At 40.7% G+C, this 21,688-nt stretch overlaps 1 protein-coding gene across 3 annotated transcripts in view; it reads right to left on the reverse strand.

Moving 5' to 3' along the window:
• Nucleotides 1-35: 35 nt before the first annotated feature.
• Nucleotides 36-21,688, reverse strand: part of obscnb (obscurin, cytoskeletal calmodulin and titin-interacting RhoGEF b) — a 62,777-nt gene continuing 41,124 nt past the window's right edge. For 2 of the 3 annotated variants that reach the window (XM_075483194.1, XM_075483195.1), the window contains 37 exons: nucleotides 20,118-20,396; nucleotides 19,429-19,686; nucleotides 18,898-19,164; nucleotides 18,477-18,752; nucleotides 16,354-16,620; nucleotides 15,853-16,128; nucleotides 15,453-15,725; nucleotides 14,998-15,288; nucleotides 14,761-14,790; nucleotides 13,046-14,368; nucleotides 12,590-12,871; nucleotides 12,072-12,153; nucleotides 11,838-11,962; nucleotides 11,556-11,753; nucleotides 11,383-11,415; nucleotides 11,181-11,279; nucleotides 10,818-11,036; nucleotides 10,638-10,671; nucleotides 10,468-10,520; nucleotides 10,257-10,355; nucleotides 9,409-9,465; nucleotides 8,533-8,672; nucleotides 7,851-8,051; nucleotides 7,679-7,755; nucleotides 7,434-7,604; nucleotides 7,111-7,270; nucleotides 6,818-6,934; nucleotides 6,519-6,683; nucleotides 6,265-6,423; nucleotides 5,988-6,165; nucleotides 5,773-5,886; nucleotides 5,499-5,666; nucleotides 5,104-5,206; nucleotides 4,854-4,983; nucleotides 3,503-3,596; nucleotides 3,249-3,291; nucleotides 36-2,384 (listed from right to left, as the gene is read on the reverse strand). In XM_075483194.1, the coding sequence (XP_075339309.1) occupies nucleotides 1,271-2,384; nucleotides 3,249-3,291; nucleotides 3,503-3,596; nucleotides 4,854-4,983; nucleotides 5,104-5,206; nucleotides 5,499-5,666; nucleotides 5,773-5,886; nucleotides 5,988-6,165; nucleotides 6,265-6,423; nucleotides 6,519-6,683; nucleotides 6,818-6,934; nucleotides 7,111-7,270; nucleotides 7,434-7,604; nucleotides 7,679-7,755; nucleotides 7,851-8,051; nucleotides 8,533-8,672; nucleotides 9,409-9,465; nucleotides 10,257-10,355; nucleotides 10,468-10,520; nucleotides 10,638-10,671; nucleotides 10,818-11,036; nucleotides 11,181-11,279; nucleotides 11,383-11,415; nucleotides 11,556-11,753; nucleotides 11,838-11,962; nucleotides 12,072-12,153; nucleotides 12,590-12,871; nucleotides 13,046-14,368; nucleotides 14,761-14,790; nucleotides 14,998-15,288; nucleotides 15,453-15,725; nucleotides 15,853-16,128; nucleotides 16,354-16,620; nucleotides 18,477-18,752; nucleotides 18,898-19,164; nucleotides 19,429-19,686; nucleotides 20,118-20,396 (7,955 nt within the window). In that variant the 3' untranslated portion in view covers nucleotides 36-1,270. The remainder of the gene's footprint in view (nucleotides 2,385-3,248; nucleotides 3,292-3,502; nucleotides 3,597-4,853; nucleotides 4,984-5,103; nucleotides 5,207-5,498; nucleotides 5,667-5,772; nucleotides 5,887-5,987; nucleotides 6,166-6,264; nucleotides 6,424-6,518; nucleotides 6,684-6,817; nucleotides 6,935-7,110; nucleotides 7,271-7,433; nucleotides 7,605-7,678; nucleotides 7,756-7,850; nucleotides 8,052-8,532; nucleotides 8,673-9,408; nucleotides 9,466-10,256; nucleotides 10,356-10,467; nucleotides 10,521-10,637; nucleotides 10,672-10,817; nucleotides 11,037-11,180; nucleotides 11,280-11,382; nucleotides 11,416-11,555; nucleotides 11,754-11,837; nucleotides 11,963-12,071; nucleotides 12,154-12,589; nucleotides 12,872-13,045; nucleotides 14,369-14,760; nucleotides 14,791-14,997; nucleotides 15,289-15,452; nucleotides 15,726-15,852; nucleotides 16,129-16,353; nucleotides 16,621-18,476; nucleotides 18,753-18,897; nucleotides 19,165-19,428; nucleotides 19,687-20,117; nucleotides 20,397-21,688) is intronic. The other variant, XM_075483196.1, reaches the window with a different exon arrangement.

Below are 21,688 nucleotides of genomic sequence, written 5' to 3' on the forward strand. Positions count from 1 at the left end.
ATGTGGCCACGGGAAGAGATTACGAAAGAAGCAGGTTATATGAAGTATTTGCAATACATTTATTTAATTCAACACGTTGTATTCCACCACATTTTTGTCCAAAACAACATATGTAAAGTACAAGCAATTACAATCTGTTGGTGCTTTAATAATATTACATAACGTACTCCTTGCAAATGACACCTTTCAGCAACACAAACCGCACACATCTCTAAGGAGGAAGTTATTTTACTCGCTTTTTAACAGCACAGAGAAGGTAGTAAATGCTGTGAGCTCCAGTACTTTTGCACTTGAATAGGAGATAACAGTTCTGGTTACTCATCTGCTTTAGAAAAGCAATGCATGCAGTCACTCGTCTAAATATTTGTCACTTACACATGAATACATCCCTGTGATATTGCGGGTAAAAAAAAAAAAAAGTCACCGCATCAACGGACACAAAATGCCTAAATAGGTTAGAAAATTCAGTCGATAATTTACGGCGGGAACGTCTGCTTCTCATAGGATGTGTTTGAAAAACAGGACGATGGCTCACCACCCAAAGGATCAGTCTACAGAGGTGTTACATTTGTATAACTGCTTGCCAATAAATCACTCGCACACTAACAGAAAAATCATTCTTGTATCATTTGCACATCAGTGATTAGACCTAAACAAAAGTGAGCAACACAGAAACAAATGCCTTTTAAACTGCAATGTTTTCTGCTCAAGGAATCCAAGCCACTGTAAACTGCAAGATTTCTGAAAAGTACAAAAGTAAAAGCTGAGAAAATATATGTATAACTATTTGCTTATCAATACAGCTATATTACCTTTTATTTTACGATGGATAATGCCTTGATCAGTTAATATTGGCAAGTTCATGATTCTTTTTTTTTTTTTAAAGATGTATACGTAACAAAAACATGATAAAACCGTTAAATGTCAAACACCTGACTTAACCCACCAAAAATTCATACAGCATATGTCTGCATTCAGCAGTTGAAAGAACAGAGTGAGACTGAACTGCTTAAAGTGACATAATTAACCATTTAAATGACAGTTTCCAACAATCCGAGGCCAAAGAGGCCCTCGAACTCCAACGGTTCTTCACAAAAACAACTCCGTGCATGAGACTGTTTTTGGATTGACTGCTTCAAAATGGAATGGTTTGTCAAATGTAGCAGATGTATCTGTATGGTTTAGGAGTTGGCTTTTTTCTTCTTTTTTTTGTAAGTTGAAATGTACCTAATTAACACTAAGAGGGTTTGGGATACTGAGTCAAACGTGTTTACTTATTCTGATAAAGATTATCTCCAATTTGAAGAGTGACAGGGTTGCCAACGGATGTGTAACCGTAGGTCTGAGTGGACACTTTGGTTTTAAAGCTTTGCTGCCCGCTCTCAACTCTCTGTACCTCTGAGCAGTATGACGGCTTCACCTCCAGCTTCGCGTGGCTCACTTGGATTGGGATTTGCCTCTCAGTCCTTCGACAAGCTTCACTGGCTTGTGGGGAGGCAGATGAGAAGAGGTTGCCAGAGAGATGCTCCCTGAAGCGGCTGAAGAAGCCACTCCTCTGCCTTGGCACTACATCCGGCCGCCCCACGTTGAGAAGCACTGGCTGTCCCACTCGGGACCCGCCTATCTCCCTCTGGAGCACAGAGATCTCACAGGGCTTTTCATCAGCAACATGGTGGGTGTTGGACGAACCATAATTCTCTCCTTCCTGAGGGATATAATCTTCCAAGTCCCCCAGGGTCAAAATACGATCTCCTTGTTGCAGGATCATGGGCTCCTGCTTTCTGAATGGATCACACTCATTATCGTCATCATTGGGTTCAAAGATGACAGTTTGCTGATCATCTAGGTCATCACTGTCTTCTCCAGAAAGCGTAAGGACAGATGAGAGCTCGTGTGGCTCTGCAGAGGCAGCGGCAGAGGCAGCTTGAGACTCCTCTTCCTCCCAGGAGACTGACTGGCTGCTGATGTCTCCCTGCAGATGTGCTCGTGTTTGCTCCAACAGCTTGTTGTTGGAATTGTTTGCATTTGGGTTTTCCATGGGAGACCTCTTGGGTCTTGAAGAGGTGGCTGAACGATCAGACCCTGCTGGCGAGATTCCTCTCCTCCTGGACAGCCTCGGAGACTTATTGACCTTATACTCGATGACCTCCTCTACTTCAACCCATCTGGGCTTGCTCTCCACCGACCTGGCTTCAGCGCCCTCTGGCTGAGTAACATAGAGGGTTGGGATGGTGGTCTTCCTTGGGGTTGGCATCCTCCTCGGTCTGGCTGTAGGGGGCTCGGGGGTGGAAGTCTCAGAGCGGTGGGCACCAGCTAGAGAGAAGCCGGGGGATCTGTGCCTCCTCATACGTGGGTTCTTCACCACAGTGGTAATAGTCTCCTCACTGGAATAAATGCAGTCATTACTAGAGCTACAGACAAAGATCTGTAAAAAATGGTATACTGTATGCAGATTTCACACTGATGATCGAAAATGGAAGACTTAGATGGCCACTCGTAAATTACCAATACAAGTGACTCAGTGATGAGACAAAAAAAGGAGGCTCTAAAAGGGAAAGCTTGATGACAATTACGCATGAATTATGTACAGACTGTTGCATTCAGACACATACTGCTCTCTGTTCAATGTTTAAAAGATAGAATCATAGTGTGACATCTTGTTGATATTCCATATTGCAGATTTTTTTTTAAATATTCGGCAGATTCATGAACATATATTACATGTTATTATTTCCATCCTGATAGAAAAATGTCTTTACCACATCTTCACCACTAAGTTATACCTCGAGGTAAACATATGATTAGTGAATCTGGACATCATAAATAAAACTGACTTCACTTGAAGTCTTGGACTTAATTAGAGCTGTGTGATAAGCAGCAGTGATAAAGATGTCAGTTAAGGCCAGCACCCTGATGAAAAACAACCCCTCCCTTCATCGTCCTTGTGGTAAAATCTCTTAGCATTCAGCCTTTAAATTCTACACAATGCAAAGAGAGGCACACACGTATAGTGCTACAAATCCAGTTTTAGCTCATATTTTCTAATAGGAAGCATTATCTACACAGCTGCCGATAACTGCAGAGGAACTCTATTCTGAAAAAAAATGTTGGTCGATATATCACCAAACAGTTAAATATGCATTATGCACATGTTCAATTTGGATTTTGTAGCATTGTCTAGAAGATGCAATCAAGGGTACATAGACATGTTTTATGCAAAGCTGCCATTTATGACGGATCACACTTACATGATGATGGTTTTTCTTGGTATTTTAGTCTCCTGTTCAGTAACTAGAAAAAAAGAGAAAAAGAAAGTAAAAACAGAGCAAATAGGATTTAAAAAGCTTTAACATTACAGAGTATACAATGTGTCAACTTATTGTGCATCCTTAAAACAACCAAAAGAACTATTAGTATAGTTAATCTACTTATTCAGGAAGTGTAAAAAAAATGAATTATCATACACTCTCAAGAGAAAAACCTTGCAAGGATAAGTCCTTACCTTCAATGGTGATGGCCTGCTCACCAGTGCGAGCCACAGCAGAGGGGGGGACTAAATCAGCAGCACACTTTGCACTGCCCAGGCGGTTAGACAGCTGGCAACAGCAGGAATATATTTTTAGACTATTAATATGACTTCCTGCTGCTAATTGATATCAACTATCTTCAAACCAGTTACAAGACCACAATAAAATCTCCCCTCAATGACCCACAATGGCAAAGGGATATTAGGTGAGAACTTCTTATGTTGCTAAACAAATTAAACAAAAACTGAAATTACTCATCTACAAAAGGATTCATACCCTATACAGTAGGCCTACAGATGTGTTCTCATTGTTTTTATTCCATGGGACAATTCTTAAACCTGACCTGAGGTCTACCTGTAGTTAAAGTAAGGGGATTGGACATAGGTTACTGATCCACATGTTCATATAAAGCCTACATTTCAGCAATGAAGTCCAAAGAGTTCTTTTGACCTTAATTAAAAAAAAAAAAAAAAAAACTGTGGTGAGGCATAGATGAGGGCAAGAATATAAACCACCAGGAAACTGAGAGAAGTAGGTCAATGAGGATGAATTCAGTGAGTTGACGAGAGACCCAGAGGCCGCTCGAACAAACCTTTAGAAAATTCTCTACAGAGATGGAGGACACATGGCCAGGCAGAGGGAGAACCATCTCAGCAGCACTTCACAACTATGGCCTCGATACTAAAGAAACTACACAGAGGCAACTAAGTAAAGGACATGCGACTGCTTGGAGTTTGTCAGATAGCTTTGAAACAACTCCAGGAGTGTTAAACTGTCCTTGTGGGTCCTAGCCAAAGCCTCTGCTTGAAAATCCATATAATGTTTGTGGGCATACTTGAAGATAGCAGTTCACAGAAGTTTCCCATCCAATCTGGGCAAGCTTGATAAGATCTACCAGCAAAAATGGAATAAACTGACGAAAGTAAGCTGTAAAGACTCCCTCAAGAAGACTAAAAGGTGTCATTTCTGTCAGAGGAGCTTTCTACAAAGTAGTGAGTTATGGGCCAGAACACTTCTGTAAATAAAAAAAATTCGGTTTTTCATCTCAAATAAATTAGCAAAAATGTCTAAAACATGTTTTTTTTTCTTTGTTATCATGGGTTTTGACAGTAGATGGATGAAATTTTTTAAATGACTAATTAATTTTTAATTTACATTTACAAGACTAGTCATTTAAAAAAGTAAAAGAAAAAAAACTGCTCAAGTGACATATGCACACTAAATTCTATACAATACTTCTATACTATAATTCTATAGAATATATATAATATAGAGTGTATATATCAAAATATAATATTGTGATGGTACTGAATGCTTTAGACAAACCTCACACTCGTAGTGTCCAAGATCTCTCTCTGTCAGGTTTTTTATAACCAGAACCAGAACCCCACTACGGAGCTCAGTGTAGGTTTGATACTTTTCTTGGTCAGTCAGCAGCCTACCATCCTTGAACCACCTTAAACAGGTACACAAAGCCAACGGGCAAAAGATAAATAATTAAGAGTGAATTTTCTGAGAGAAAAAAAAATAAAAGATAAAAAATCAACAGTAGGAAATGGAAGTAAGACAGTCATACCTTATCTTGGGGCTGGGAGCACTTTGTATTACACAGGTAAACTGGGCATCTTCAGCAGCAACAAAAACGGCGTTCCTCATTTTATTCACAAAACGAGGAGGTACTGAAAGAACCATATAGAAACCAATTACACGTTTATAGGTTAGAGAGCTTAATCATGTGAAAATAGTAATTAAGTGGTTATCTCTGAAGCAGCAGAATTAATATCAGAACGCATTAAATGTGCACAGGTGACTCGGGTGATGAAGTAGATTGTCTGTTAAGGGAAAAACACTCCTTGGGTCAGACTCTGAACCCAAAGGTGCTCTCAGTGGTAGGTAAGCAGCTTGCATGGCAAACGGCCGTGTGTGCACATGGGTGATAAAATCTGGAACTTTTTATCACGCGTCACTTACCCTGAACAGTGACTTTTCCAAGAGTACTGGCATTGCCTGCTGAGCTTGTGGCAAAGCACATGTATTGGCCAGAATCACCTGCAGTCATATTATCCAGGATCAGCGTGCAGGAACCATCAGGGTCCTCAATAATGATGTGATGAGGATCTGCCTCTACCGTGCGCCCATCTACATCCAACAAGAAGACAAAAAATGGATTAAACAGTTATTCAGCTTTTGTCCGTATATTGTGAGGCGGTGCAGATGACTAAAAAACAATGAGCAAACCTCTCACCTTTATACCAGGTGATCACAGGTTTGGGCACTCCAGTGGCTTTGCAGGCTAGTTTAACTGTCTGGCCCAACTCTGCTGTGCAGTTTGCCAAAATTTCTTCAAAATCAGGGGGACCTGGAAAAGGATTTGAACCACAGAAGCCAGTTGCTGAAATGATCAGAATATGACAGCAAATTAAAAGAAAAAAAGTGAGATATTGTGTAAATCCCACTCACTCCATGCGGGCATGCTGTATCGCTGCTGCAGTTCTCGGAAGTCTCTCAGCCACGAGTTCTTGATGGTAACAGTTCGGGCCTGTAAAGTGTATTTTCTCACAGAGTCCTCTCGTTCATGCCAGATTTCAAAGGCACGATCATCTCCCTCCACGGTTTCATTCACATCAATGTTATTCAACTGCAATGGGAGGAAGAATAATACAAAGAACATTCAGGCTGCTTAACTTAGAACAGAATGTAATAAGAGTAAAAGAAGTGATCATATCAAAGTGCTTACCTTCATCATGTTCTTAAAAACATATGCTTGTGTATCAGTGTTGCTGTCTCTCTTGGGTTTGCAGATAATACAATAGTTCCTAAAGAGGAAGACGTGTCGGTGGTGACCTCTAGAGGATGTTCTGATTCCAGGAGCTCCTTCCCAGACTTGGAATGGACCCTGGTCCCAAAAGAACAGAGGACATAAACAGTCAAATACAAAACATCCTATAAAGTGTCCAATCACTGCGTCAAACAAGTTTATGTATATATTACCTGTCTAATTGGTTCACCAAGGACTTCAAGAGTAGCTGGATAGTTCTCAATCAAGGACACGTGGTGGGTATTCTCAGAGCGCTGAGGGAGCGATGACACCGTTGCATACGCCTCTTCAAGTAGGCAGCAATTCTGGCCATTTCTTGCCTTGTTTCGAATGAGCTCCTGAAGATGTTTGAGCAGAAATGTCAACAAAACTTCAAGCAAATGCCCCATACTTATAAGTCACATGCATTTTCACTTGTAATATAAAGAACTGTTCTAACAAGACTAGACATGCTCTCTGTCATTTCAGTTACCTTAAGAACGGCCTTGTACTTTTGAATCCTCTCCAGTGGTTGTTGGAGGTAGGCGTTGATGCTTCGTACCGGGGGATCTGCAGGGTTTGCGGTGGCCTGCTCTTTCTCACTGTACTCCTGTAAGAAGAAGGATTGTACATATATAACATACAGTAGCGAACGGGTGTGCAGCAGCAAGTGCACATGTAAGCTATTTATGTAATATGTAAGCTAAATGTAAAAGACAGTGCCATTGTGAACTTATTACCGTACAGTGCAACATATTTTCTGAGCCATAACAGTCCTGGTGTTACCTTAAAGTAATGGTGGACAGTCTTGTCACTGATAGCAGATTCAGCCAGACTCTGACCTACAAGGTACTGGAGGTACTTCTCAAAGCCGTCTTTGTTCCTCAGGAAGCACATGGCTACATCATCATCGGTATCACATTCATTCAACTTTGGGAGGAATGACCTTCAAAAAAAAAAAAAAAACACAGTAGGAAGAAATGGTTCAATAACAATGAACAAAATCCCATAGTAAATATCAATTAAATTGAGGAATGGTGCAATTACATTTATACTTTCTTTTAGAAAATAGCCTGCAGCAATTACAAGTAATAAGGAGGTGAGCTCACTTGCTATGGAAGGACTTGATATCATCAATGTTCCTGAAAATGGCCTCTTTCTGGCCGGAGACGTCAGGCGGTGCATCAGGACTGTCAGCGTGCCTCCGGTGGTGGGTGGTAAAGAAATCCACCTCTTTAACGAACTCTGATTCTCCATTGATCAAGTCCTGGATAAGTTGGCTAAGGGCATGAAATAAGAATGCGTTATGTTGTGTCCTTTGTTGATTTGTGACTGTAATTTGTGCTTTACTCACAACAACTTTCTCTTGTACTCTCCCTCAGACACCTCCTCTACACTTGCTTCTGGAAGGTCACCCGCCTCAGCAGAGAGCTGGAACGCACATTTTTAAACAGACATCAAGAAATGAAGTGTTGCTGAAGATTAAAATGAATGTATCATGCAGATGACACGTCCTTGACACATACTTTAAGTTTCTTGTCCAAGTAGGCAGGTGAGACCCAGCCTTGGCGGGATGGAGTCATTTTGGTGGGTTTGGTCCGGACTAACCACTTGAGCGGATGAGCTGAGTCCAAGACCTCAACATACTGTCCCTCCTTTAGAGAGATGGAATCTTTGCTTGCGATTATGGGGTTGTAGTCTGCCGTTGCAACATAGATGTCAAACATCTAAAAGAAAGTACACATTAATGATGGTGCACATGGGATTCCTTAAAATGCATTACTAACATTGTACAAATCATAAGATACTTTTATGTTGATGATTCTAGTATCTTTAAATTTTTGAGACTGCAGTTTCCATAGCAGTTTTTAAAGAGACTGCAGTTTCCATTGGCTCTGTATTTGAATTAAATATACAGCCTGCTGTCTGTAATGTATTTATTCCTACATTTACGTTATCAACATTAACAAAGCAAACTCTCTGCAGGGCCTTAAGATATACTGTAGCTTTTGTGTTTACAAGACTGTCCACATTATTTCACTGAATTACACAGTGTAGGTCAATGTTTTTCAACTCAGTGAATCATTCTGGTCTTTACCAGGGGTAAACCTTGTTTTAGGGTGCTTTTGCTTTACCTCTTAAGTACATATACAAATTCTCATCCACCAATTGGTGAGCACACAAAATGATCAGTTCCCCATGTCTCACCTCTCCCCTGGCATCCCCTTCATCAGACTCTGAGGAGGAGTCAGCGATGAGAGAGGGAGGACGAGAACGGCCATGATGAGGTGATGCAGAAGGAGTTTTGGTCTCATCGTCGCTGTCAGCCCCTGGTACGCGTAATGAAGCTGGGGCAGCAAGGACAAAGAAGGCAGTCAGAGGACAGGCTACTCAGGACATGTCCCATTAATTTAATCCGCCCTTAAGGAAATTAAAAAGTTGCATCACTGCAATGAAGTACAACAACTAGGTATTTAATTAATCGAAGAAGTCATCATACTGCACAGCGCTTTATGGGAATATATCAGACCAAAACTTTGTAGCGGATCATTAGCATCCACTCAATTCAGTTTGCTTAACTCAGTTTAACTGAGGCTTGAGCTTAAACTAACATTTCACCTCCTGGTGTTGTACTCACCAGAACACCTCGGTACATCTTTTAAGAATTCTGTTGTAAGGCATTACCAAAAAAATAAACAAAAATAAGTCTGCAACAGCCAATCAATGTTCTACGTATTACTACTGAGTTAGTGGCGCCATGCAAGTACAGAGAGCTCTCCACATACATGTCAGTCAGCATGTATGCCAACTATACGCAAGGGTGACTTGATACTTTGACTTTGAGGGAACTTTTTTTTTCAAAAAGCCAGAGAAACACTTGATGAGTTTTGCGGTATAAAGGGGAACCAACGTGATGAAAAGAATTGAATTACAATGCTGACGTTGTGAATCCACCTAAATATGGAATACATCTTTAGTTTTTTCCTATGTGACAAAACTGTTTGACAAATCTAACTAATACTACAAATAAATCTAGTGAAAAATGTAGAGTAACTGTGATGCTGATGTGCTTGGGATACATACTGGTGGTTTTGGGCCAAGATTTCATCCACTGGAGCACTTCATGATTCTGTAAATTGTCTGAATAACAAATTAATAATTGGATGAGCATTTAACTGGTGGGAATGATAAAATGATGGTTGTGGAAAAAGTGGTTAAGAAATGATGTCTGTGTAAAGCAATGAGAGAGTTTTCATTCATTCATTAATAGTACAAAGCACAGCACTAGAAGAGCAGGGAAAGCAACATTCCTCAGTCAGGTTTGGTGTCAACTCTAAAGCTATTAAACAGTATTTCTAGCTCCAGTAATGTCAGTGTTGGAGTTTTTAGATTAAATGAAAATGTTCACGATTAATGAATAGCCACGTGACTTTGTGAATTCAACCAAACCTGACAGGAAATACGCCAAAATGAAACAGCATAATGTGTGTCATTTTTAGACTTTCAGCAGCATTTGCATTAGTGAATAGCAAAGGTAGCCACAGCAGAGGGAATGGGGGGCAGGAAACCTGCAGATGTTTATTCCAACACCAGGTGATTTAAAATAAAGTCTCCTTTTGGGTCAAGGTGTCAATACTGAAAACATCTGGTATAATATTTGGCCTGAATAAAAACGGGTCAGTGAATTTTCTGAATATCTTAGATTCAGGATGTGTTACCTCGTCAGTTAGCTCACTGCATGCATGATGTTAGAATTGTACATAGGATTTCACATTTGATATGTGATAAATCACCTAACACCACAGTTGGATAAAACATAAAACATTTCTCAGGATATTTAGTAGAAAGTAAGAAAAAGTTTTAGTTTTTTTTAAAGAAATAAAATTTTATATCACACTGCATTTGTAGAATAGTCTTTAGCAGACACTTACCTTGAGTGATCTTTGCTGATACCATTTCAGTGATCTGAGAAGTGAGTTTCATGAGGAACTCCTCTGTACCCACTTCACCTAGATAGGGTATTTGACCTTCTTGCGTTGTGCACGATAAGGAAAAATGTCATAAATATTCAAATATTACAGTATTTTGTGACTGCAAAAACATTATAATCATACACAAATAATAAGGCCTTTTTTTTTGTACCTTTTCCTCTACTCGTCTCCTCTTCTGGAGGACTAATTTTAATCCCAAGAACCCTGAGGAGCATTAAAGGTTACATTTTATATTAACTTTGTGTATTTACATAAATGTAACAATGTTTCTGCATGTATTCAAAATTAACTTTATAAATGTCTATTTATGTTTAAACTTACTCTGAGGCTGCGGTTTCTTTCTTTGGCTGTGGTGCTGGGAGCAAAGTAGAAGGGGCACACATATACAGTCACAAACAATACTTACTAACAAAGCTGAGGCAGCAAGTGTTTTGTAGTTTATGGATATAGTCATGAACCATATGATTTCAGTTTAGTTCATCAATGAATGTTTCTGCTTACTGTCATCCACTTCGAGGCGAGCAGTGCAGATAGACTGTCCTGCTCTATTTGCAGCAATACAGGTGTAAGTGCCAGTGTACTCTGTGCCTACGTCCATCAGGATGAGGCTGTGCTGGCGCCCAGAGCTTGCTATTTTGTACCCTTTAGTATCAGGCTTGATCCACACGACATCCTCTGAAGATTTCTCCTTAAGCCAGGAGACACCAGGAGTAGGAGATCCTGACAGAGCGAACAAAAACATGTAGAATATGTAACAAATGCTGCATGAAGAAAAGTGCAGGAAACGGGTTCTGATCCTGTTAGAATGCAAAACTCAACTACTTAATGGGGTCTAGAGATTTGAAGAAAATGATAGAAACAAACCTTCTACTCTGACAGACAGAGTAATGCTTGCTCCCTGTTTCACCTTCCTGTTGCTGAACCTCTCAATGAAGCGGGGTGGCACTAGGGGCTCCTTGGAGTCTGAGCAAAAATAGTGCAAAACATCACCAGAGATTTCTTAAACTATACCGTATACCCCTGAATTAGTGCTCGTGTCAGATTTGTTGGATAAATGCTAAGTTACCTTTTTTATCTTGTGGCATAATCTCCCCTGGACCTGTTGCAAAAATGGAATGGTTATCCTATTTGTAAGCATGTCAACTCCAATTCTAAGTATTTTACATAAGGTTGTGCATCTTTTGCTGTTTTTGCATTAATTAGATATTTAGTTAACCACTTGGGCCTTTTCACACATACTCAGTACGGTCAGTCGGGCAGAGGAGTAGGCAGAGCCGGCTACATTGCTGATGTAAGCAGAGTATTCTCCCATATCTTCTCTCTTCACTTGCAGAATCTCCACCCCATGAACATCTCTCACTGCTGACAACAGAACTCTTTTTGACGGTTGTAGAGGATGGCCATCTTTGAACCAGTATACTTTGGGTTTGGGGAAACCTGAAAAACAGAAATATTTCAGAAACGTGCTTGTTAAGTCACGTGGAGTGTTACTTGATGGTTAAGAAAAATCGAGACCCTTACCCTTTATTTTGAGCTGCATCTTGGCAGTGGGTGAACCTGGACTGACATGAATATCATGAAGCTCATCCACAACCTGCGGTAGCTGATCGTCCTCGGTAACGGATTCAAAGGTCTCAGTTTCCCTGCTTGAAGAGAGTAAAACAGAAGACCAAGTTAGTATTTGTAATTAGAGTGTGATTGTCAACCAAATCAGTCGATTCATTTTTGAATTTCTATAAAACACAGCATACTCACCTGGACACATATCCCTTGGCACTGACAAAGGAGGATGTCTCAGTGACATCAGCAGCAGTGTCATAATCTGAGCTGCAAGACACTGAAGGACAGGAATGATATATATTGTCAAACAATGTTCAGTGAGATCGGGCACAACTTGTGGATGCTTGTGACTGTGTAGTTTTAATAGCCTTGGATCGTTTAATTGAAGACACTTTTTCAGAGCAGAATCATTTTGGCCACTCTGCTGTTTCATGATGCATGTTCAGGGTTAGGGGATTGGTTTCATGTTTTACAAAAATAATTTTCAGCCTAATAACAGATCGCTCGATATGAATGTTGTTATGAATCTGTGCATATTTTTATGAACAAAACCATGGATGCGGTGTGAAAATAAAGGACTGAAAACAAAATTGTACAATCTAGAAGAAATGTGGACAAAAGGCACTGGCAAACATACAGAAGAGAGAATGACAAAAGCTTGTTTTTAATGATGCCAAAATACAAACTTGTGCATGTAATGCATGTTGACTTACTGTCAACCCTGAGTTCAGCTTTGGTGGCGGCAATGCCACTGCTGTTTTCCGCTGTACATCGATAGACACCCATGTCAGTGGGCAACACAGTGGTGATGATGAGTTGGTGGCAGCCCTCTTGGTCCTCATTGATCATGTAGTGGTCATTCTCCTCCAGTATTTTGCCATCCTTATACCAGCGAACGGTGGGAGGGGGCTTTCCGATCACAACACAGTCAAAGCTGACTGGATAACCGTCTGGAACATCTTGACTTTGTAGCTCTGTCAAGAAGACCGGGGCAGCTAGGTAGCAAGAAGAAATAATTTGATAATCATACATAAATAAACTCTGAGTATTTGATCAACTTTTTTAAATCTTTGATATACTTTGGCAAAATAATACTGATGATGTTCAAAGTTTATACAAATTGCAGAATGATCGTAACATCTGTACTACCAGTCCCATTTGTTTCTTACCTGCAGCTCCAGCCATAAAAGCCGGAGGCGGACGATCTTGTGTGGGCGTCTCTGTGCCATCTTGGATGTAGCCCGTCTTTTTAATTCGCAGCTCCACTTTGTGGGACCCTGCTGCTATGATGGTGGTCTCTACAGGGACCCCGTGGATTGTAAACATCGCATGGAATCTCGTTGAGGCAACCTCAGCCTCGGTCCGTGAATCAAAGCGAATGTAGATGTAATTGTCATCCTCACGGTACGAGTGTGGATCTGGGATGGAGTCCCCTTCATCTGCGCTGACAAACGGTTCTTCCTCAACATCTGGTGGGAGACGTGTGCGCAACAGGCGCCTGAGACGTCTGCTTGCCTGCCTCAGTGACTCATCCATCTCACTGCCTGAGGAGCTGTCAGGTTCACTGTCTGCACTGTAACCCACTGTCAGCGGCCTTCGCCCCGATGACTCTCTCACTGTTCCGACTGTCACCTTAGCACTGTGAGAACTTACTCCAAATTTGTTGGTGACCTCACAAGTGTAAACCCCTGTGTCCTTGGTGGTGATGGCAGTAATGACCAGCGAGCAGGTACCATCATTGTAGATATCAAGATGATGATGCTTGCCATCTGTCAGAGGTTCTCCATCTTTCATCCAGCATACTTTATCAGGTTTGCCCTCTGTCACACATTCCAGATGTATGGTACCATTAGGTTCTTTGGTCTGATCTTTAAAGACGTCTTTGAAGACAGGACGCATGTCCTTACGAGCCTTGTAGCCCTTGAAGGCAGCTTGAATCTTAACTGCAGCATCTCTCAGCTCAGGCTCATCCTCCTTAGTAATCTCCACAATGCTGCTCTCCTGTGTAGATTGTTTTTCCACAGTTAGCTGATTTGCAGTTGTTGTAACTTCTGTTTGCTGCACTGTTTTCTGCTCTGACACCTGGAAATGTGCAAAGAACTTCTCAGTGGTGAGAGTCTCTGCCTCACTGGTTACTGTTACAGCAGTCTCGCTACTCTTTTTGAGGTAAGACACAAGTGTTGATCCCCCAGAAACAGCCTCTTGCACTGAGCTGATGGACTGGTTGGATTCTGTCTGCTTCTTGGACACAATAACCTCCTCCGTCTCAGCTGATCTTACTTCCGTTTTCTCAGATGATATAAGCTCATTTTGTCCTGTTTTGGTTTTACCACCTTTACCATCTTCCTCAGGTTGTTCGGAGATGGAGTCCAGGGTGGGCTCTCGACTCATACGTCGTTTCTTGGTTGATTCTTCCCACAGCTCATGGAGATCACCTTCTGCAGCTTCGGCAGGGAGACTAGGTTGTCCCAGTGCATCTGCCTGATTAACATCTTTAGATATGACCACAATGGAATAATAGTTAGGGTCCACAAGGCACAATATATGCTTAACTGGTCAATGAGCCAAACTAGGGTTTTAACTGTACACAAAATCTACAGTTCAGAATGAAGCGTGCAGTTTGAAGAGCAAAATCTCAGATTCTGACCACACCGGAGGATTAATCAAAAATACACAGCATTTAGTGTGAATTAATAAATTATACATGTTGAATAAAACTATTAACCAACTGTTAGGCCCTTAATTCTAATGATTAGAACTTAGAATTACATGCATTTCTAAATGTTGCAAATTTAGGTTGAGAATGGTGTTTAGGCAGGAGTGCTCATCTACAGTAGCACATGTGGAATAAATACAATAAAACCAACATAAAACACAATCTTACCTGGACAAACTGTTGGCTGCACTGGTGCTTCTGTTTTACCATAAGAAAAGCATGATAATCAATGTTATAAAACATATATATTATACTATATCACTGGCTAGAATGCTGAAAATGTGTGAAAGTACTGTCCATATCTCAATGTCAAATACAATTCTGAAAACTAAGAAATAATAAGCAAATATCCATGGCAAACAATCAAGTATACTATTATATTAAATGAAGTGCATGTCCACTCACCAAGCTGCACAGTCAGAGGGAGTTCAACAGGCTCTCCAGTTCCAGCTCTGTTGATGGCTGCAACTCTAAACCTGTAGCCACTTCCTGGGGTGAGATTTTCTACCACAAATTCTGTGTTGCAGACAGGCTCAGAATGACATGGAAGCCAGAGAGCACTCTCCACAAGTCGCATCTCCACCCTGTAGCCCAGAATTGGACTCCCTCCATCATGAAGTGGAGTGAACCAAGAGAGGGCGACAGACTCTGTAGTCTTACTCAGGACCTCTGGGTCCTCTGGAGGATCAGGTACAGCTGTTGGAAAGAATAGAACAGGGACTTAGATGACCTTATAAACACTATCCAAAAATTACAATTTAAAATACAGAAAACCAATAGTTTAAAAAAAAAAAACTGTAACAAGAAAAAAAGCTATAAACAGCGTTACGTCATAGTAAAGCTGTTCATCAAATACTTACTGATGATGGTAAGCTTGGCCAAAGAAAGAGCATCTCTAGCAGCAAATGTGATTTCTTGTTGCGGCAAAAGAGGGGCCTGTCTCAGGACAAGCCAATAGGAACTGGCATCAGCCTTCATGGCCCAGAGGTCGCTGGGCTTGAGCTCAACACCATTAGCGTACCAGGTCACTTCTGCAGCAGGGACAGGTTCAGTCAGCTTTACGCAAAACTCAACCTTCTCTCCAACTGCAGCCACTCTGTCCTCCAAACCCTGCACAATGTCCAGCTGCCAGGCTTATGAGAGAAAAAGACATGGAACTTGTTTAAAATCAAAGTACATCAAATGAGGATACACAGTTCAAGAAAGATAATACATTGAGTGTAGCTTTAAAGTATTACGTCTGGCATTTGGATGACTTGCCTTTAACTGTGAGTTGGGCAGAGGTGGAAGCTGTACCAGCTTTAAATGTCACCGTGCAACTGTCTTTAACATGCAGCTCTTTCAACAGGAGCAGATGGCGAAGACCACTCTCAAATGAAACTATCTCCGTTTTAGGGGATTCTTTCACTGGTTTATCGTCAAGAAGCCAGCAGCAATCTTTATTCTCAGGACGAGAAAGGGCACACTCAAAGAGCGTTTCGCCCCCATCAAACGTTTCCATATTCTCCAGGCCTTGAACGATGCGAATGGGTTTGTCTGCAGAAAACAAAAGGAAAATAAAGACAAAACAAACGCAGTTAAAAAGGATTCCATGACAACTGCAATGTTACAGAAGTCAAATGAATTAAGCTTTTGGCAACTAAGGGCACAAAGCTTGTGATGATCAGCAAAAGATCAGTTTATTGGTCAAAACGTTTGGTGTGACGTAGCAGAGGAGATTCCCTAAGCCTTGGTGCTCTTTCCATGTGGAGGCAAGCTCACCTTCCACATGAAGTGAAGCGACCACACAGGTCCCCTCTGCCTCACAGGAGTACGTGCCCATGTCCTCAGCGGACACGGGGTTAATGTACAAGCGTGCCACACTCCAGTCCTGCTCCACTACCACCCTTCGGCCATCAGGCTGCAAAGGCTGCCCATCTTTTCTCCACTGAGCCTTGACTGGCCTCGAGAACTGGCAGATGAACTCAGCCGGTTGGTTTTCAACAACCCGAAGGTCCTCCATCTCGCTCACCACTTCAACCATCGGATCTGAGGTTGGGGTCAGGGAGGCATACGGTCAGGACCCAGCCCAGGAGGTGAGGACACGACTTGGGCATGCCAAATGACGTGTAGGCTTTATAACCCCCCAAAAACGTGTTGAAGTGTCAGAGATATATGATCTTTTAATGGATCATAAAGCGCAAATTTTATATGACCATTGCAGTGAGCTAAGTGAGCTTTTTAGGGGGTTAAAAAGTCTAACAGTCAAAATTCACAATAATGCTCCAAACCAAAGACAACGTGGTACTTGAAGCTGATAAGAGAGGAGGGGGGTTATAAGTGTGCAGAATGCCAATGCCAAACCAATGGTAGGTGTAGTGTAGTTAGAAGTTTTAGTGCTTAGGGGCAGCGGTCTGGGCAAAGGAGGTACATGGAGCATGAGCATGAGCATCCGGCCAGTATGGATGGGTGAAGCAACACTTTCTCTACAAAACATTTCCCGACACAGTGGATATCTTAGTCTATACCAACAAAAAAAAAAAAAAAAAAACATCGTATTCTCTCACTGGATCTGATCTGACTGAATGAGAGTTGTGCATTATCTATGATTATTTATGTTACTGAGGATAATAAAAACAGAAGAGGCTGCACAGCTCAAATCAATATACCATACAATGAAGACGTTTGTTTCCAGCTTCCTTCTGTCAAATTGGTGGTAGCAGGTTTTTGGCAACAGAGTAATGACCAGTTATGTTTGATCTATTGTTCATACCAAAGGCTGAATGGGGCTTTAATCACGGCTTAAGAAGTAAAAAGGCTGCTGATATATAAAAAAATAAAAAAATAAATTTAAATAAGGCCTATAATATATACATATTTACACACACAAAGAAACATACATATATATACATACATATGTATATTCTTATTTTCTCGAACTTTTAAACGGCAATATGTTAGTGCAGCATAGGAATATAGGATGTCTAAATCAATATCAACACTAAGCCACCAGCAATACAAGTTAAAGGTTGACAAAGGCATTAGAGAGTGATGATAGATGGTAGACAAATAAGGTAACTAGATTGTAACTAGCCAAGTAATTTTTAATGCAGAATTTCATTGTAAACAAATCATATGAGATTATTTTTCGCTGTAAAAACAAGCTTGAATGTGAAATGATGACACAATGTCAAATGAAAACACTTGATTTTCTTATATATGGGACATATACCTTTCAGTAAAAGCTGGTACTGACTGCAAATTGGCCAACGTCACAGATAGTAAAAAGTAAAATAATAGAAAATATGTAGAAAGCTTTATACAAGTCTCCTCTCTGGCTTTATTAAAGGCGCAGCATTGTTCAACAAAATGGGTAAATATTTACTAAAAGATCTGAGAAGTGGGAAACATAACTACGATCATCATTTAATCCTTCCAGCAGCCTAAAATACCATGTGAAAAAGAGCAGAAATTTGCTACTACCTGCTGTTTTTTCTTTGTTGGTGCTGCACCCAGTGATTATATGAAAGCATACAGCATGAAGCTCTGCAGCAATTATTGTCATTAATAAAACATGAAACAAAGTTGCTCATGCATGGTGATGTACTGAACTGTCAGTGTCAAACCTGATATTAATATATTAATGAAATGTTTATAGAACCCTGCAGAAAACTATTATAATCAACAACATTAATAGTGGCTCTTATTTATCATGATGAATTGCACTAATATCCTTTCAAACTTATAATTGACATTGCCAGATGAGTTCTTGTATGTTGCAGTGATAACAACATCCCACTGAGTTTTAATCAAGCTGTTAGTTATCTGTTCATAAGATTTTAAACATGGAGTTTGAATTCTGCAGGGTCTAAAAAGACTGAGTTACTGTTCAAAAATATATATACCTTTGACTAAGAGCTTGGCTGCTGCAGTTAAATTGCCCGCTCTGAAGGTGACAGTGCCAGAGTCATCTGTCTTCAGGTTCTTTAGGGTGAGTGTGTGGATGTGGTCCTGCGGCCCCTGCCCTATCTCAATAAAGGGGCTATTCTCCAGCAAGGTACCATCAAGCCACCACTGCACCTCACTAGGGGCCCTACCAGACAGCTGGCAGGAGAAAGTTGCCCACTCCCCAACAAAGACGTCAGTGGTCTTTAGACCACAAACAATGAAGACTTCTTTCACTGTTGGGGGAAAAAATACATGCATACATACCCTGAGCCTCAAGTATTAGCATCAAACAAACTTGACTGAGAAAACGAGATGACACTGTAGTAGACAGACAGTATGCAGTCATGGACAGGTGCAATAGAACTGTAAGGAGGCTACCTTGCACTGCCAAAGAAGCTGTAGTGAGCTGATCTCCTGCATCACAGGTGTAGTAGCCACTATCTTCAGGCTCCAAGTTCCGTATGCAGAGCTCTCGAACGCACCCTTCCTGCTTCATTTCATACTTCTTACCGGGCTGGAGGACAATGCCTCCTTTCCTCCATTCAACACGCACACCTGGCTTAGACAGCTCACAGTGCATGGTGATATCATCACTCTCTATGGCATCCTTGCTCTTGAGTTCTTTCTGGAAGAACACTGGGGCACCTGGTGAGAGTTTGAAGTGGGAAAGATTGACATAAGACAGTGAGATGGCAGGTTTGCCATCACCTATTGGAGATGGCGAGAGACACTTCCATGAGGGTTTTAGACACATGTTTTGCAGGGAGGCCAGACTGGTTATGTTGTTGAAAGAAGTGGAATATTCAAGAATATTTCAGTTGTTTAATCCAATTTTGGTCCAGTGTTGAACTTGATCATCAGAAAAGGAGACTTTTTATTTTTTTCTTAAATGCAGGAATTGTTCTTTACCTTCCACAGTCAATGTGACATCACACTGGGCGTCTCCAGTGTCACAGGTGTAGGTTCCTGAGTCCTCAGGCACCAGGTTGTGGATACGAAGCTGATGCAATGCTCCATTATTCCTCAGGTCATATTTGAGACCTGCTCGGATGGTCACATTCTTCCTGGTCCAGGTGACTGTGGCATTAGGGTCAGAGATGGAGCAGGCAAGAGTGACCGTTTCACCCTCTAATGCCACAGAGTCGTGTGGCTTCTCTAATATCAGCACTGTGAATATGGGAAACGTAGCATTTATATGCAGTCTTTTCCCTTCCCTAATACCCCTAAAAATAACCATCTCATCAACTTTATACATATAAATACATGCACTGACTACTAGTCTATCACACATTTTATGAAATTGAATAATCTGACATTTCACAATATCAACAATGATAACAATGAAACTATGGTGTAAAACTAACATTTGCTAAAGTTAAATAGAAAACAATCCGGCTTGAAGATATTCAGCATACACTATTCAGTTAATCTCTTACATGATAATATTTTTTCATGATGATGAGGGTGATGATGGTGAAGATTAGGATGAGAATGAAGTTGCTTTCCATTAAATACAAAACAACAAAAAATGCTGCTTAGTTGCTGATGGAGATGGATTGAGGATTAAAACTCTTTAGTGACCATGTCATCTCCTTTACCTTTGGGTTTCTCCTCCACCAGGAGACAGGCCACGGTCTTTGCCTCTCCCACTACGAAGGCAACATCCCCTGATTCATCTGTGGTTACCATCTTCAGAGCCAGACGGTGCACTCTGCCTTGACTGCTCATTTGATTGAGATCGTTATTTTGAAGAAGGTTGTCTGCAAGCCACCATTCCCCGTTGGTGACGCCCGAGTGTGACAGTTCAACCTCAAAGATGGCATCCTGGCCGGTGGTCACAGTTATATCGCACAGCTCCTGGATGATGCGCACACGCTCTGAGAGTGAATGGGAGGTCAGAGATCAGATCTTGGTAGATCTTCCAGAAGATATCCCTATGAGAGCTCATCCATCACCAAGGATCCTTTTTTAAAACTTTCTTTATATCTCCTTCCTTAATATTGATATCCAGAATGTGGATTAAGTGGATGCGTTTTTCTACAGGAAACCTGTTTTTAATAGTACCAGAAATCTCTATTTTTTTCTTTTATGAATATACATAAGATCATTTAATACATTTGAATTGAACATTCATTAATATTTCCTCTGTGAGGGAACATGTTACAGATGCAGAGTCCCACCACATAAGACTGGGGCAAAACTCAAACAAATTATTGTTCATGAAGTAGTAAATACAACCTCAATTTCCAAAAATATACAAATAAAAACAGAATGCAATTATTTATCAAACTTAACACATGTTAAGCGAGACATTTAATTATTTCATGAAAAATATTAGCTCATCGTGAATAAAGCAACACTGGATGGACTAGCTGGAAAGGTAAGTGGTGTGAAAAAGAAACAGCCGACATATTAACAACATATTAAACAAAAATGGGAAAAGGAGAGTAATAAGTGCATCCCAGGGGAAGCCTGGACTAAATATTGTGAATTTCAATGGAGGATCTCAAGCTCACCTTTCTGGAGAACATTTGGCTGGAAGACTCTTTGTAGATATTTTATCACTCCGGCTCAATCATTTCACTATTCAGGTTCCTCCAGCTGCTGGAGGAATCGTGGTTCTCAGGATGCTAATCATTTTCATGTGTTTTGGGACTGTCCAAAAGTACACTCTTTCTGGCGTAAGATTCATTCCGAATTAGAAATCATATTCGGAACAAAAATAACTTTCAACTGGGACGACCTTTTTTTTGGACTCCAAATTTCAACAAACACAAACATTACAACGAAGAAACTGTTTGGAATGCTGAGTGCAGCTGCTAGAAAAGCAATCACAAGGAAATGGCTTAAACCAGATACCCCATCTATTAGGGAATGGTATGATATTGTACATGAAATCTATCGAATGGAGATAATTGCTTTCTCTGTGAGGCTCCAGGACTGTAAATTTGAGGAAATTTGGAAGAAATGCAAAATTCTTTCTCCCGAGATGCCCAACCTATGTTTAACAAGAAAGAAGCATATTAATATCTTGCTTGTATGTTTTAGTGTTGTTTTTTTTCCCCTATGTGGTTTTATTTTTATATATCACCTCATGTTCTGTTCTAATTATTAAAAAAAAAGTAAAAGGATCAGACTGTAAAGGGATGTAACCTGTGATAATAGTATG

This window comes from Odontesthes bonariensis, chromosome 14 (assembly GCF_027942865.1).
Source record: "Odontesthes bonariensis isolate fOdoBon6 chromosome 14, fOdoBon6.hap1, whole genome shotgun sequence".
NCBI lineage: Eukaryota > Metazoa > Chordata > Actinopteri > Atheriniformes > Atherinopsidae > Odontesthes > Odontesthes bonariensis.